This window comes from Artemia franciscana, chromosome 11 (genome assembly GCF_032884065.1).
Source record: "Artemia franciscana chromosome 11, ASM3288406v1, whole genome shotgun sequence".
NCBI classification, from domain to species: domain Eukaryota; kingdom Metazoa; phylum Arthropoda; class Branchiopoda; order Anostraca; family Artemiidae; genus Artemia; species Artemia franciscana.
The window spans coordinates 15,922,602-15,937,994 of NC_088873.1; the positions used below are offsets into that span (position 1 = coordinate 15,922,602).

The following is a 15,393-nucleotide window of genomic DNA, read 5'->3' on the forward strand; positions in this document are numbered from 1 at the left end:
AATCGCTTGCGGACGATTCAGCCTGAAAAATTCTCCTTAGCATTCATTCATTTGAATAAGACTTTAATATCCAATCGGTTTCTCGATCAATCTAGAAATGCCCCCCCCCCCCTCCATGGAAATTATTACCCGGAAATCAAAACACCCGGGAAAAAGGTCCTGCATAATTCTCCCGAAACATGTCCACATGAAAAATTTGGTAAAGAGAATGTAAAACAATTAAAAAGAATTTCGTATAGTAATTCTGTCAAATCCCCCCAGTGTAACATTTCCCCTGAGAAGTTTCCCTCCCCAGGGAATATCCTCTCTATAGAAATCTACCCCCAAGCGCAACCTCCCCTCCCCCCTCAAAATAAATGTCTGTATACTTCCAGTAACAAATACTATATGTAAACACTGGGCGAATTTCATAACTTACAGGTCTCTCCTCACGGACTGCTGGGGTCTTTTTACACCTTAGGACATAATTATTTGATCTCTCAACTATACTGAATAAAATACTGACTATATCAAAAATTTCGATCAGATAATTTTGGGAAAAAATGGGCGAGGGAAGGGGCCCGATTGCCCTCCAATCTTTTTGTTCATTTAAAAAAGGCACTAGAACTTTTGATTTCCGTTCAAATGCACCCTCTCCAGATCTTCTAGGACCATTGTTTCGATACAATCACCCCTGAAAAAAAAACAATCGTCCATGATCTGTCTTCGGGCAAAAATAGTAAAATTCCACATTTTTGCAGATAAGAGCTTGAAACTTCTACAGTAGGGTTCTCTGGTACGCTGAATCTGATTTTTATTAAGATTCCTTTAAGTTTTGGAAGTATTTTCCCCTTTTTGAAAATGCCAGGCAAATTTTCTCAGCCTCGTAATTTTCGATGGGTGGCACTAAACTTGATGAATCTTACATACTGGGAATAAGCATAAAAAGTTGATTCTTTTGTTGTATCTATTGATATTAAAATTCCATTATTTATAGTTCCAGTTACTATTGAGCCGAGTCACTCCTTACCTACAATTCGTTACCACGAACTGGTTGACAAAAACGTCTTCTCGATTAGGAGTAATAAACAAACCACTTGAAACCAAAAATTCAACATTTATGACTATCCCACAAAAAAGAATGATGATAAATGGTAAAGACAACGATAAATACAGCAATGAGCAAGATATGTACAAGGCTTAAAATAAACCACCTTGACCTGAATATAGATAAGTCAAATTTTGTTATTTTCTCTTGATCTCCAAATTTTTACCCTTGGTTTACGGAAATGATTTCGGAGCGGGGAATTATTAAACGAACAAGGTTCACCAAATACCTCGGAATCAATGTTGATGAAACCCTATCATTGAAAGATCATGTGAAGTCAGTTTCAAAAATATTTGCACGTAACTTAGGTATCATGCGCAAATTAAAACATATTTTCGCCCCAAATGTTCTACGATTGTTATATTTTTCCCTGAATCACCCTTATATTTTGTATTGCTCGTCGATTTGGCTTGGTAATTTCCCTTCGATAGTTCGTCCAATCCGTGTGATCCATAATAATGCTATCCGAGTTTTTTGTGGTGTTGGGAACCAGGAGTCTTTGAGGTCTGTGTATGGAGATTTAAATATAATGCCTGCAGCTGGCTTACGTGATTTTTATACGTTGATTTTTATATATAAGTATTACAGTGATATCCATCCTGATTGTTTTACAGGAATATTTTGTGAGAGGTCTGATGTTCACCACCACATTACTCGGATTCGAGGTAATACTGAGGTTCCTCGATTAGTTTCAAGTAGGTCTTCTTTGTCACTTATTTACAGAGCTTCAAAACTTTGGAATAAATTGAGTATAGATATCAAGGAAATAGGTAGCTTTGGCCAGTTTTAGTCTGATTTACGCGTAGAGTTGCTCGGTAGGTATACTTTTGAAACAGATTAACTAAAATAAATTTTCCATAGGTTATTCAGTTGTAATATTTATGTATTTTTTTGTTGTTGATTTCGGTATATCGTCTCATTCTTCATATTTTCTCATTCTCCATATTCTCTCTTTATTTTCCTTGAATTTAGCACAGCCTCGCAAGCTTCGCTTATGTTGTGATATTGATTAAGAAACGTTTATTTCCAATAAAATTGTTCGACTACTACTACATGTATTTTGGTCCTTACAGAGGGAATTTGAGAAAGAGAGAGAAAAAGAGAGAGAGGGGAAGCGTCTCAAACACACAAATGATAACAGATTTAATTTCATTCACCGATTGAATGAAATTTGACAGGATTGATTTCATTCACAGAGAAGGAGCTGTTAAGCATTAATATTGTAAGAGAACTAGAAAACCCTCTAAGAGAACGACTCTCTTAGCAGTTCTGCTAAGAGCTAGACGAGATGCCAAAAGTCAAAGTAAAGGGCAATTTACATAATAAATGAAACCCAAGGACAGTTCTGTTTTAGTTAAAGACTTGGTTTGCGGAATCCTTTCAAAAATAGGGAAAGTTATCTTGATTCCGATTCTGAAAAAAAACATGGATTCTAACTAATAGTCTTACGAATAATATTAAAATATGCTCCTTAAGAAAATAATTAACAACTACAATAATTCACCTTTGCGGAAGGAAATTTGGGGCTATATTGAGACCAAATATTTCTTGCACCGCTCTCCTCATAACATGATGGGCATAGCCAGATGACTCTGAACCAAAGGGGGTAACCAATTTGGGCTTTTTTGGTCTACATTCGTCAAACTTATCGGCAGCAAAAAGTTCGTCAAAGCCAGAAGCTTCCATTTCAGTAAATGCCAAATTTTCCTCTTCAATTATTTGCTGGATTTCAACTGAGAAAAGAAGAAACATTAAAGCTGATCCTTCTCGTCAGGTAACATTTTCAGAGATCCGATTACCTTCAAGATCTTTATCCTTCGTTAATTTATATAGAAGAGTATACTTTTAAATAAAGATCAGGCATTGAGAGATACTTGCTTCGTAAATAACTTTACGACAACTTTTTTCGCAAACTTTATTTATTAATTAATCCTTCCTTTTAAACCAAATTTTTAGATACCGTTAACTTTGCATCGGGATTGTTATTTTTTTTATTATTGATTATTTCCTTCCTTTATATCTCCATTTTACTATATCTTACACGTATGGTTCGTCTTTATTAAAGCAATCTTTAATAATCATTCATATTAAACCCTATTTATCGGTGGATTAAATCCTGAACACGGTGCTTTCAGTATATTTGTGCAGGGCCAAACCACACGGTTTCGTGAGATTCAGTTTTGCAACGGTTAACAAGGAACTGTTTCAACCATCTCAAACACTGCATTAAAATAAAAACAACGGAAAAAGCCTACTCCCTTTAAAATTTGACATTGTCCATCAAGAGACAAGGCGAGATAGTTACAGTTTTGTGTCGAATGAAAACATGGTAAGTATTGCCTCATAGGATAATTACAGGATAAAGGTGAGCGTGGTATATCCTTTATTTACATGCATTCTATTCCAGGAAATAGACATGCAGATATATTTACTGGAATTAATATATATATATGGACATTAATATATACAATATATGCACAATTAAATGAACGTAAGTAGGTATACAAAATTTGGAGAAAATATTTCAACATTACCATAAATTATTTCTTTTATTTAGAGTCTGATATTACAAATGCAACCATATTTTTAATTTTTTAAGAATTTTCAGAAGACAATGTCCATGGATGGCCTACACAAACAAAATAACGATATACTCTGACAGAAAGAAAGCAATGGGTTAAGATTATCTTCCCTATCATTACGTAAAAGACAACTATACCGGTCAGAACTGCTCTTATTTTTCACATGTATCTTTTGCGACCCAGAATTGGCAAGCAATTCCGCCAATCCTGAATTCCTGTCTTCCTGTTCTATGAAATTAAGAAGCTAAAATTTATCAGTTCGACAGGAAATAAGCTACCATGGCCGTTTCCAAATAAAATTTATTTGAGCTCAACATTCAAATACAAATTTCCAGTACAAGATATATGGATGGCAAACAGCAACATTCCATGCTTCTTTAGCAAGTTTGTCAGTCCAGATGATCAAGTAGCATCTCGACTGCGGCAACTGAAAAGATGGTATCTGACGAAATCAAGAAACCACGAAAACAAAATCTCCAACAAAAAACTGTGAATCTCAAACTGAAATTAAGAGCCATCTGGCTAAAACCCAATATAATCCATGTAAGATTAAGAATTACTTTCCGAAATAACTATCTCCATATCTTAAAGATAGTATATCCTAAATAGTAGATCCAGTCGAATGAAACTCCAAGGAATCACCTAAAATATCCATTCTGAAAAATCTCTGAGGATTGGATTAAACTAGATCAGTTATTAGTTTTTAAATAATCAAACTAAGTTTACCCGCAAACCGATGCTTTCAATTCAGAAAAATTTAGAGGAGGACAAAATATGCTTTTTTTCAGTTTTCCTAATGAAGAAACACACGAAAGATTTCCCGAAAGCCTAATAAAGCCCAAGCTTTCAATATTCTCGCTCGGAATGATACCAACAGAATAATCTTCATTAAATCGGAACTCGAAACAAAAAAAATATTGAGAAATTTAGTTTTGTAACCAAAGCGTCAATATAAAAAGATGTTTCTTTGATTTGATTTTTATTTCATAACCTGCATTGTTATAGAGAGTAAAATCAACCAATAGAAATCTCACTGACTTATCCCATTGTAATATTAAAAAAAACAACAAGAGGATGGGAAAAAAGGGATAGATAGCGGAACAATAATAATAAACTACATCAAAAACCCAAGATACCGAGGACAAAGCTACCTAAGGTGATGGATGGCCTCAAAATATTTATTTACGGTTCGTAGCCAAAACCATTTTAAGTGGTAAGTAGGTTAGTTACTGTTCAGTTTTGTTTTTACCAAACGGAATAACTATAAGATGAGCTTTTCGGACTTTGCCAAGATGTACGCAGAGGAAAGCTCTACAGTGTCCGCACACACCCTTAAATACCGGGATTTTTTCATATTTACTAAAAATTTACTCCTTTTGTTTGTGTACCAACCGCTAAATCGCCTGAGACACTGGTTACAAGTAAACATATGACATAAACCGATTAAAAGATTACCTGGTGTAATAACAAGATCCACATCATGAGACTCATTCATTTCATCATAAAAATCATTCCTAGATGCTTCAAGTTTGCGATCAAAACAAGACTGCAGAGAGACATGAAATATCTTAGACTGAGGCAAACCCAGTTTATCAGCCATCTTTCTTTTAATGTAAGATCCAAGAATCTGTTGACCTGATTTGACTTTGCTCAAATAAGGAAGCAGCCACTCACCATGAGTTTTCTCAGCATAACACACCCAGCCTGAAAAACAAACGACATAAGAATGGAAACAAGCATTAGTATAACAAAAAAATCATAACACCATCTAGAGTTTAGTGAATTTGTTTGACCCTAAATTCTGCGTCCTTATCTATTTTAAAATATAAATGACGGTAAAAAGAAGAATTGTCATCAGTAGGCCAACCAGTTTAAAGTCAACTAGCCCACTTACCCTACCAAAGTTTTAATAAGTTAACCTAGGTCTACTTTATTCAGACTAGATTCTGGCTTAAAATGATTCTTGAAATAAAAAAATAACGACTAATAACAGGTTTCTGAGAAATTACGGCTTCAATTCTATAATATTGGAGTTTACGTATGCAATCATCCAATTTTCGTTGAAATTTTCTACTTTTTTACTGAAGCCGTCAGATGCTACCGTGTAAGTGGCGCTAGTAGTTTTCAATTCCTGTCTGCCTATGTTAAATAGTCGAAGACACAACTATTATAAGTTTCCCATTCTCTTTGCGCCCATCGATAATAAAAGAATGTCTTAATTGGGCAAATATTTGGTTTGCTCCCGTTTCAGGGTTTAAAAAAATGCTTTCGCATGAAGAGCAATGGTCTGCGTAGCGCAGGTAACGATATCCTGATTCTCTGCCTTCGGCCGGGACTGCAATGCGTGGTTGGTGGCAAATCATCCGACGCTTCCCGTGTTGTAAGCTCTGGCTGAGCTTACAGACTCAGACCACTGACTTCCGTTCTAAACCAAATTACCAGCGACACCGGGACTCAAACCCCTGTTCTCGCGGACAAAGGATTTCAAGTCTGCCGCAGTAGGCACTCAGCTAGGACTCTTTTTAATCTAGAAGTTGAAGAATTCACTTCAGTTTCAGACCAGATTTGAAGAATTTACTTCCACGACCAGTGAAACTGAGAAATTCTTTACACATGCAAAAAGTACTATTAGAATTCTTTTCTTGATAGGCATTAAAACTAGTCTTTTTTTTCAGAATTAAGCAAAAGGATTTCGGATAGTTTCGCTTTCAGTCTGACATATCAACTAGAATTAACATAGTAAGGTGGCTCAGTCCTTTTCACTCGACAAATTTGTCTTCTTCTATTGTAACTTAGCCCTTTCGAACAACAACAACATGTTTCATATTGTGACACCATGGACGCAGGAAAAGGGGATAGGGGAGGGCAGCTTCCTCCCCCCTAGAACTTACAATTTAAACTAGATATTAAGGAGAACTTTTCGTAGGTCAGAATATTTTGTTGGATGTTTGAAAAAGCTGGAAATAAACAAAAATTTCCAAATACCGTTCCCGATATAATTTTTTACGTTTCGATATTCAATAATGATTTTTCGTCTGATATATAGATAGGAGACTAGGCCGCAATCGGAAATTTTTGACTTTTTTAATTCTCTACGAATTGATTCAAGCAATCCAGAATTGATCATGCCATAGCAAAGGCAACTCATTCAATACCATCCTTGAAAAAAACAATTAGAAATACTCCTGCACTTTTCCACCTGGATGCCTCTCTATCCAAGTAGTCAAGAGTGCCAAACCTGGGGCACCCCGGTACTAGTTTGGCCGTCTCTGGCTTACGTTTGGCCACCTGACAAGAGAAATAGAAGTGGTCAGGGGAAAGCTCATTTTTCGGCCATAAAATTAAGAAAGAATACGGTCAGTATAAAAAACTACAAATGAATTTCAGTAAGGCTTATAAAACTAAAGAGTATTAATTTCAGACTATGAATTGACTGATCAACACCAAAAGTAAACGGTTCCACTAATCTTGGTGTTCCACCTGCCAGTGGTTAATATTTTATTTCAAATTCTGTCTTTAAGATATTATCCGTCTCGTCAGAACGGGCAAAGTCTCTTGCTCCAATCTTCTTCAAAAAGTGGACCTTAGTTCTTCAGTTGGTACTTTTTTGATAATGATAACATAGTGAAAAAGATTCCCTTTTTTTGCTCTTCAACTCAACCAGAATGTAATCACCAGCCTCGACTTTCTCAGTGTCAAATTGGAAGCTGCTGGTAGGGGGCTCGTCTGCAACTTCCATACTGGAGTCTAAAGAGTTGTTGTATACAGGATCATCTACGTCACAGTCATCGCCAACTGAAACTCTTGTTACGAGAAAAATGGCTTTTACTTTTTAGGGTTTTCACTTCTCCAACTTTCTTCCTTTCCAGGACTAGATCTTTCTTGACAGAAATAGCTTTTATCCCAACAGTAATACGTTCTTTCACAGGGGTCTCAGTGAGCACTTAGAACTTCTTCATATTTTTTCCTGTTGATTTTTCGTGTTGAGTCTCTTGGAAAGGAGTTTGCATGGAAGGTCTCTATTAACGAATCATCTGCTGACCTTTGCTTCTCATTTACAGACAGAACGTGTGCTGCGTTTGTGTCAGGGTCTATGTTAAACAAGGAGTCTAAATGTCAGACAGGACTTGCGCTGAGCATAGAAATTTCCCTGGTAAGTGCTTCACTAGATGTGATAGGCACTCTGTCCAAGACGTATGATGAGAGGAACTCATAATCCTTGAAGATATCTCTGTTGGTGGGGTTATACACTGTTATTGTTTTACATTTATCGGGCAGTCATAAAACTTGCGGCTTCCTGGTTGTAGTGGGCCTTATCCTTGTAGTTATCCTTTTTAGAGGTTCTAGTTTGTGAGTAGTCTGGGGAGGGACAGTTAAAAATATAACAACATTGTTTTTAGCTACATCAAGTAATTCAGTATCGGGTGATCTGGTCGTCTTGATTCAGAAGTACGGGTAACTGTTAGGAGGATTTGACCTGATTGATAAAATGCTGCAAGTAAAGCAAAGAATGAGAGGCAGTCATCCAGCCAGAAGTATTTCCTGAGCTAATCATGATGGTTCCTAGTAAAACTTCCTTGAGGATAATTTCCAGAGACTGTTTTCCTGGGGAAATAAGTAGAGGAGGGACTATGTTCCCAATGCATTAACATTAAAACTTTTAATCGTGGTCAACTGACCTCTTTCTACTGACGTGACCTTCCCTAATTACTTCTGCCCTCGTTGTGCAATGATCACACCAGTCTTGTGGATGTTTTCAGACCCGATGCGTCAACATTCCAAATGTCTTGTGGTCTCAACTGGTGTTTATCTAGACGTCGCTACAGGTTGTTAAAGAAAGCTCCTACACTGTTGACGGTTGAAAGCAGTTGCCTGTCATAAAGCTTGTATCTTCTAGCGTTCTTACTGATAGAGTTTTAAGGCGATCCATAAAAATACGGTACCATTATTTACCTGTAGTTCCTCCACTGTCTTCACTACCTTTGCATTTCCTGTAATCTGGTGCTTTAATACTCTTAATAATGGTATAGGTGTATGCAAAGTTACGTGCTTCTAGGGGAGTATAGTCAAAATGCACATCAGCTATCATTTTCAAGTAAGTTTTTAGTCCTTTTTCTTGCTCCTCTGCAAATATTTATCATGTGTTGTAACGCGGTGTAAAGAACCTCAGGTCCAGACTTTATAGAAGGATATTCAGCTTCTCAATTCTTTTCATGCAGTCTTGCACCGTTCCTCTAGGGACACCCATGGCACTTCCAGAAAATTCAACTGACTTTTTGTCGACTAAGACGAAAAAACTGATGTTTTCCTTTCTTCTGGATCCCAACCGCTTTTCTTTCTTTTCTCTTTCGTTTTGCTTTTAAGCATTTTATCTTGAATGAAATTTAACAGGAAAAAATAGAATTTCAGTTCATATACTGGCCTGACGGGATTAAACAACGACAGAATTAATCAAGTTTTGGGTTTTGACCTTGACTTTAATCTTTAAATATGGTGTTTGCAAAGCTTTTACAAGCATAGCCCACTTTTGGACACCTTAGTATGACATACCGAACCTTACCCGGGTAATGTGGCCGAACGTGGGAGTTTGCCATCCCGTCGGATGAAGAAATACTATTAGAAAGCCGGTGAAGATGGCACATCTCGGAAACTGCCAAAAGATAGGCAATTAATAAGAGAATACAACGTGAGTTTACGGCTTTTCTAGTATCCGTAATTAGGCGTAGGCTTTCAGACAAAAGTTGAGCAAAATTCCAGATTTAATCACCATAAAACATTGGTCCAAACTGATATTTTGGGTAGAAGCATTAATCGAGGCCAGCCATTTTAAAACCATACACTGTCATCTGTCAGAGCTTTTACAATCCACTAGAAGTCCCCATTGGTTTCTATACTCAGATCATTTACTTAGGCTAAACGTGGCCTAATACCATTAGGTATTTAGGTATACCATTAGGTTATTATATACCATTTAGGTATTACCTAATGCCTCTCCCAATACCATTTTTGATATTTAATTTAGTCCAGCTGAAAACTTTTGAATTCAATTCTTAGAAAAAAGAAGTTGGTATCTAATCGTAATGGTCAAATAGTTTTTATAGCGTTTATGCTTTCTGGAAATTGGAAGTAGGATAGTGGGTCTTATATTACAGTATTGGGGGTTAAGTAGAACATAGAAAATGCTAAAGGCCGAGTTTTAGCGAAATTTAGAATAATAAGTTTCTAAAGGTCTATATTCAAAAAACCTAGGGAAGCATTTATAAGCCCCCCTTCATCACAGAATCGGCTGCCCCCTCCAAACAAGATGCTGCCTACACCCATGTGTGATACAATAGTCTTTTTAAACAAATATGATATACAAACTTACCCGGGCAAGCAGACGCAAGAACTGTTCCGCAAGGGTTTTCTTGATATCTTTCAATGAATTCCGTTGCTGATTCTTCTAAGCTTACTTCGATCGCTGAGTTCAGATCAAAAACTAAGAAAACGCCTAGTTTTCTAAATAAACCTAAAAGATTGAATTGGTCTGTAGTATTTTATTGGAAATAAACGAAAAAAATACTTAGAAAATAAAAGAACAAAAAAACAGCACAGAACAAAAACGAAAACAAAATCATCAAAAAAACCTAAAATATTAACTAACACTAATTTTTACTATTGCACTGAAAATAGCATAAAAAGTACTTTACTTAATAATAAATAAAACTTTTCCATAACATCCAGCGCAAGCTCAAACACGCAAGGAGAGCGTTCATTTTTTTTTTTGACAATTATTTTTCTCATACTCTGAAAACCATGTTCATTTTTAGGACATGTTTAATTTAACGTTAATTTATCAATCCACATTCATGTGCTTGCCCAAGATGAAACATGATGTTCTCGTGAATAAATATTACCAGATCGGAAAACCAGTGACGCGCCGGAGTTTTATTTAAGCCAATAAACATATTATTTCAATAAAACAAGAGCTAAGAGCTCATATGGTATGAGCTCTAACAAAATTCTAAGAATCAATAGATTGATTTAAAAGGAAAATCAGAGGCTTAATGCCGATCGGGATTTAAAATAAGAGCTCTGAATCACGATGTCCTTCTAAATATCAAAATTCATTGAGATCCGATCACCCACTCGTCAGTTATAAATACCTGATTTTTTCCAATTTTTCCTCTCCCTTTAGCCCTCCAGATGGTCGAATCTGGGAAAACGACTTTATTAAGTCAACTTGCGCAGCTCCCTGACACGCCTACCAATTTCAATCGTCCTAGCACGTCCAGAAGCACCAAATTCGCCAAAGTACTGAACCCCTCCCGGCCTCCCCCCAACTCCTCCAAAGAGAGCGAATCCAGTACGGTTACGTCAATCACGTATCTACGACATTTGCTTATTCTATCCACCAAGCTTCATCCCGATTCCTCCACTCTAAGCGTTTTCCAAGATTTCCCCTTTCCCCCTCCAACTCCTCCAATGTCAACAGAACTGGTCGGGATTTGAAATAAGAGCTTTGAGACATGAATTCTTTCTAAATATCAAATTTCATTAAGATCCGGTCACCCGTTCTTAAGTTAAAAATACCTCAATTTTTCTAATTTTTCATAATTAACACTCCCCCGGCTCCTCCAAAGAGAACAGATCCGTTCCAATTATGTCAATCACGTATCTAGAACTGGTGCTTACTCTTCCCATTAAGTTTCATCCGATCCCTCCACTCTAAGCGTTTTCCAAGATTTCAGTTTTCCTCCAACGGATGTTTTAGGTATCCTCCAACCCCCTTTGTCCCCGGCTCCAATTCGAGTCAAAAATGGAGCATTTGAGACATAATATCTTTCTATATATCAAGTTTCATTAACATCCGATCACCTATTCGTAAGATAAAAATAACCCAATTTTCACGTTTTCCAAGAAATTCGGTTTTCCACTCCAACTTCCCCAATGACACAGAACCTGGTCAAAATTTAAAATAAGAGCTTTAAAGCACGAGATCCTTCTAAATATCAAATTTCATTAGGATCTGATCACCCGTTCGTAAGTTACAAATACGTCATCTTTCCGAATCCCCCCCCACTCCACCAAAGAGAGCGGATTCGGTCCGGTTATGTCAGTTACTTATCTTAGACTTGTTTTTATTCTTCCCATCCAGTTTCATCCTGATCTCTCTGCTTTAAGTATTTTCTAAAATTTTCGGTCCCCCCCAATTACGCTGGATCTGGTTGAGATATGAAATAAGAGATCTGAGTTACGAGGTCCTTCTAAGTATGAAGTTTCATGAAGATACGATCACTCCTTCGTAAGTTAAAAATACGTCATTTTGTCTAATTTTTTAGAATTAAAACCCCCCCAAATCCCCCAAATAGAGCGGATCCATTCCAATTATGTAAATGACGTATCTAAGACGTCTGCTTATTTTTCCCACCAAGTTTCATCCCGATCCCTCCACTCTAAGCGTTTTTCATGATTTTAGGTTCCCCCCCAAACTCCCCCCAATGTCACCATATCCGGTCGGGATTTAAAATAAGAGCTTTGAGACACGATATCCTTCTAAATATCAATTTCACTGAGATCCGAACACCCATTCTTAAGTTAAAGATACATCATTTTTCTAAAGTTTCAGAATTAACCCTTCCCCTCCCCATCTACGCCAAAGAGAGCGGATCCGTTCCGGCTATGTCAATCATGTATCTAGGACTTGTGCTTATTTTTCCCACCAGGTTTTGTCCCGATCCCTCCACTCTAAGGGTTTTCCAAGATTTTAGATTTCCCCATCCCCCCCCAATGTCACCAGATCTGGTCCGAATTTAAAAAAGAGCTCTGAGACACGATATCCTTCTGAACATCAAATTTTATTAAGATATGATCAACCGTTCGTAAGTTAAAAATACTTCATTTTTTTCTATTTTTCTAGAGGGGGGAGGGTGACACTTGGTTAATACCAAGTCCCATAAAAATCATTTATTGGGGTAGAACAACCAAAAATAATTGATTTATCATAATTATTTGGTTGCGGGAGCCACATTTTTTTTCTAGAAAATGGGTAGGGTTCTAACCTCCGTAGTTTTTACGGGAAGTGTGGACCTCATGCCGTATTGATGAATATGAAGTTAGGTTTTGGAAAGCTGTGTATAATTCTTGCCTTGGGCCAAAAAGGATAGAGTTTGCTTGTAATTGAGCTGGAGCCTAGAGTGAGTGAGTTGAAGTGGAGTTGTATAGTCTAAGTTGGGAAGGAATATCTGAAGTTATGCAGCCAAGCTTTTGTTCCATTGAGCCAGGTTCGTCCTTTGAACAGGAAAACTCCATCCTAGCAGGTTCAAATCCAAGTGGGACTAAAATCAAAAAGTGCGTAAAATGTCCGACGATTACCTGGCCCCGTCATTGAAGAAATTCGAGTATTCCTTTAGCTCCTTTCTAAGTATTGATATTACAAAGTTGGACCACGGCATGGAAAACAAATTTTGAACCGAGACAGATAGATTCTTTTCAACACAGTCCTTTTCAATAGTTCTTGATAGATAATCAATGTATACGACGTCAGTTTTTCCGAACGAAAATTTGTCTATGCAATACACCGTTTTAAAATTTTTGAGGGTTAACAACTTAAGTGATTGGGTAAACATTAGAAAAAAAGGAGTCTGGTTCAAATTTTGAGATAAGGCTTTTTACCTATAAGTAAAAATTGGCTGTTATACATGATATATTTTCGCAATGAGGGGTCAGTGTCTTTTGCTAGTTGGTGTCCTTATTATTTGCTTTTGATGCATCTGAGGTACAAAATTCAGTTTCAAACCACTACCGTGCACGTCCACTGGACGTGCAAATAAGAATAAATTGTGATAGCGCAGTCATCTTCTTGGTTAAAGGGTCAGAAACTTCACCAAATTAGTTTACCTTTTACGTAATCAAAAGAATTGGGAGAAGAGAATTCAAAGATAAGTGAGGAAGTTCAATTAAGAAACGGCTTTTAGGCCACAGTCGTCTTCAGGGATAAGTGGTTATGTACTTCTACAGACTGTTGTACCTGTCTTTCACTTTCTTTATAGTACCAAAGGGTTCGATAAGTTTATACTGCAAGATTTGAGCTATTTCATGAAATATATCGTTTAAAAGGTTTTGCGGGGCTGACAACTTTAGTTTTACTCAATACATCTAAAGAAAAAATTAAGATTAAAGCATGAGACAGTCTACAGATTTAGAGGTAACATTCAGTTGTTGGACGATGGTGATCTTTGTCAATAAGGAGCTTGTATTTTTTTTTTTCTAGTTGGTGTAACCATAGATTCTTGATTTGCATTTTGGACCAAGACAAATAACTTACATTCCCTTTACTTCCAATACGTTTGAGGGTAAGGAAATTTGTCTCCATGAGATTATGCAGCGACTATAAATCAAGAGTAGCTGCAGTAATATGATTTTAAAAAGTTAGGTATAGAATAGTACTAATTAGGCTCTATGAGACGATATTTTAAGCTTTAATCTGGAATGATGCCAACGATTAATAAGGATAAGACTCAACTGGCGAAAATGAATAATACGTTTTTTATACCGATACAGATTTTATGCACGAGAAACGAGATATGGCGAAATACGTTTTTAAAACCGCTTATTATACCATGCACATCTTCAACGATGAGGGATCTGCATCTTTTGCTAGTGGGTGTGACCTATTATTGGCGTCCGATGCATTTGAGCTTACGAACAATTCTGTTGTTCCGCTACGGAGAGGGACGTACAAGTAAGAATAAGTTGTTAGTGGATGTTTATCTTTAAGGCATTAGAAACTTCTGCAAATTAGTTTACTTTTTTTAGTGTCCCACCTGGATTTGGCCTCGGTTGAGAGGAGTTTGAGGGGAGTACTATCTTACCCCTTCCAATGAAAATTGATGACAAGAGGTTAGATAAGTACCAATTTGTCCACATGTGTTTTGTTTCCGATACATTTAAGGATACAGCATACATGTAAACTTAAATATACCTTACATGTTTGGACTTTACTAATTCAAGTAAGGTCCAAACGGCTCTAAAGTCAATATAATATCTCTAAATCCCTTCCTGATATTCCAGACCAAAGTGTTGCTCCCGCAACACTTTGGTTGTTGAATCCAAAAAAGCATTGCTGCAACAATAAACGCTACCTACGCAAATTAATCTAGTTTTGGATTTATATTGAATGTTTCTTACTAAAAAAGAAGCTAGACTCCAGCCCTACAAGTTATTTCGTTCACAGTGTTAAAAATATTACATTTTTATTTAAAAGTTCGTGCCGTTTTCATCAAGTTTAAATAAAACTTAAAAACCTTTCATAACTGTGTGCATAACAAGCCAGTTTTGAAAATCAATGTGTCTAAAAAAGAAAAAAAAATACAAGGCCAAGGCAATTATTTAGAAATTTGGTAGTTAATTTTTCTTTGATCAAATCTTAAAAGTAAATCATAAAGTAAAAAAAAAAGAAAAAAAAATTACACCAAACGACATGCTACAAACTACATGCTCATTATGGCCGTTCTAATCTAGCATTAATAAAACTAAATTTAGCATTCAGCATCTTCTGAAATGGGTCCTGGAAAATGTGAAGCGAATCTTTTTATTTATTTTTCATGGATAGATGCAATTGTAACTAGAATTGCTACAGTTATTTTTTACTATCTACTTGTTATCATGAGATTTTCAATGTCAAAAAGATAACTAGCCTTGGTTTTGTATCGACATAAGACTAAAAGGTGCTCACAAAGTAAG

At 36.4% G+C, this 15,393-nt stretch overlaps 1 protein-coding gene across 4 annotated transcripts in view; it reads right to left on the reverse strand.

Moving 5' to 3' along the window:
* LOC136032877 (cytosolic iron-sulfur assembly component 3-like) overlaps positions 1–15,393 on the reverse strand; it is a 47,927-nt gene that overhangs the window by 9,869 nt on the left and 22,665 nt on the right. For all 4 annotated transcript variants that reach the window (XM_065713303.1, XM_065713302.1, XM_065713301.1 and 1 more), the window contains exons 6-8: positions 10,037–10,177; positions 5,125–5,373; positions 2,592–2,820 (exon numbers count right to left, since the gene is read on the reverse strand). In XM_065713303.1, coding sequence (XP_065569375.1) covers positions 2,592–2,820; positions 5,125–5,373; positions 10,037–10,177 — 619 coding nt within the window. The remainder of the gene's footprint in view (positions 1–2,591; positions 2,821–5,124; positions 5,374–10,036; positions 10,178–15,393) is intronic.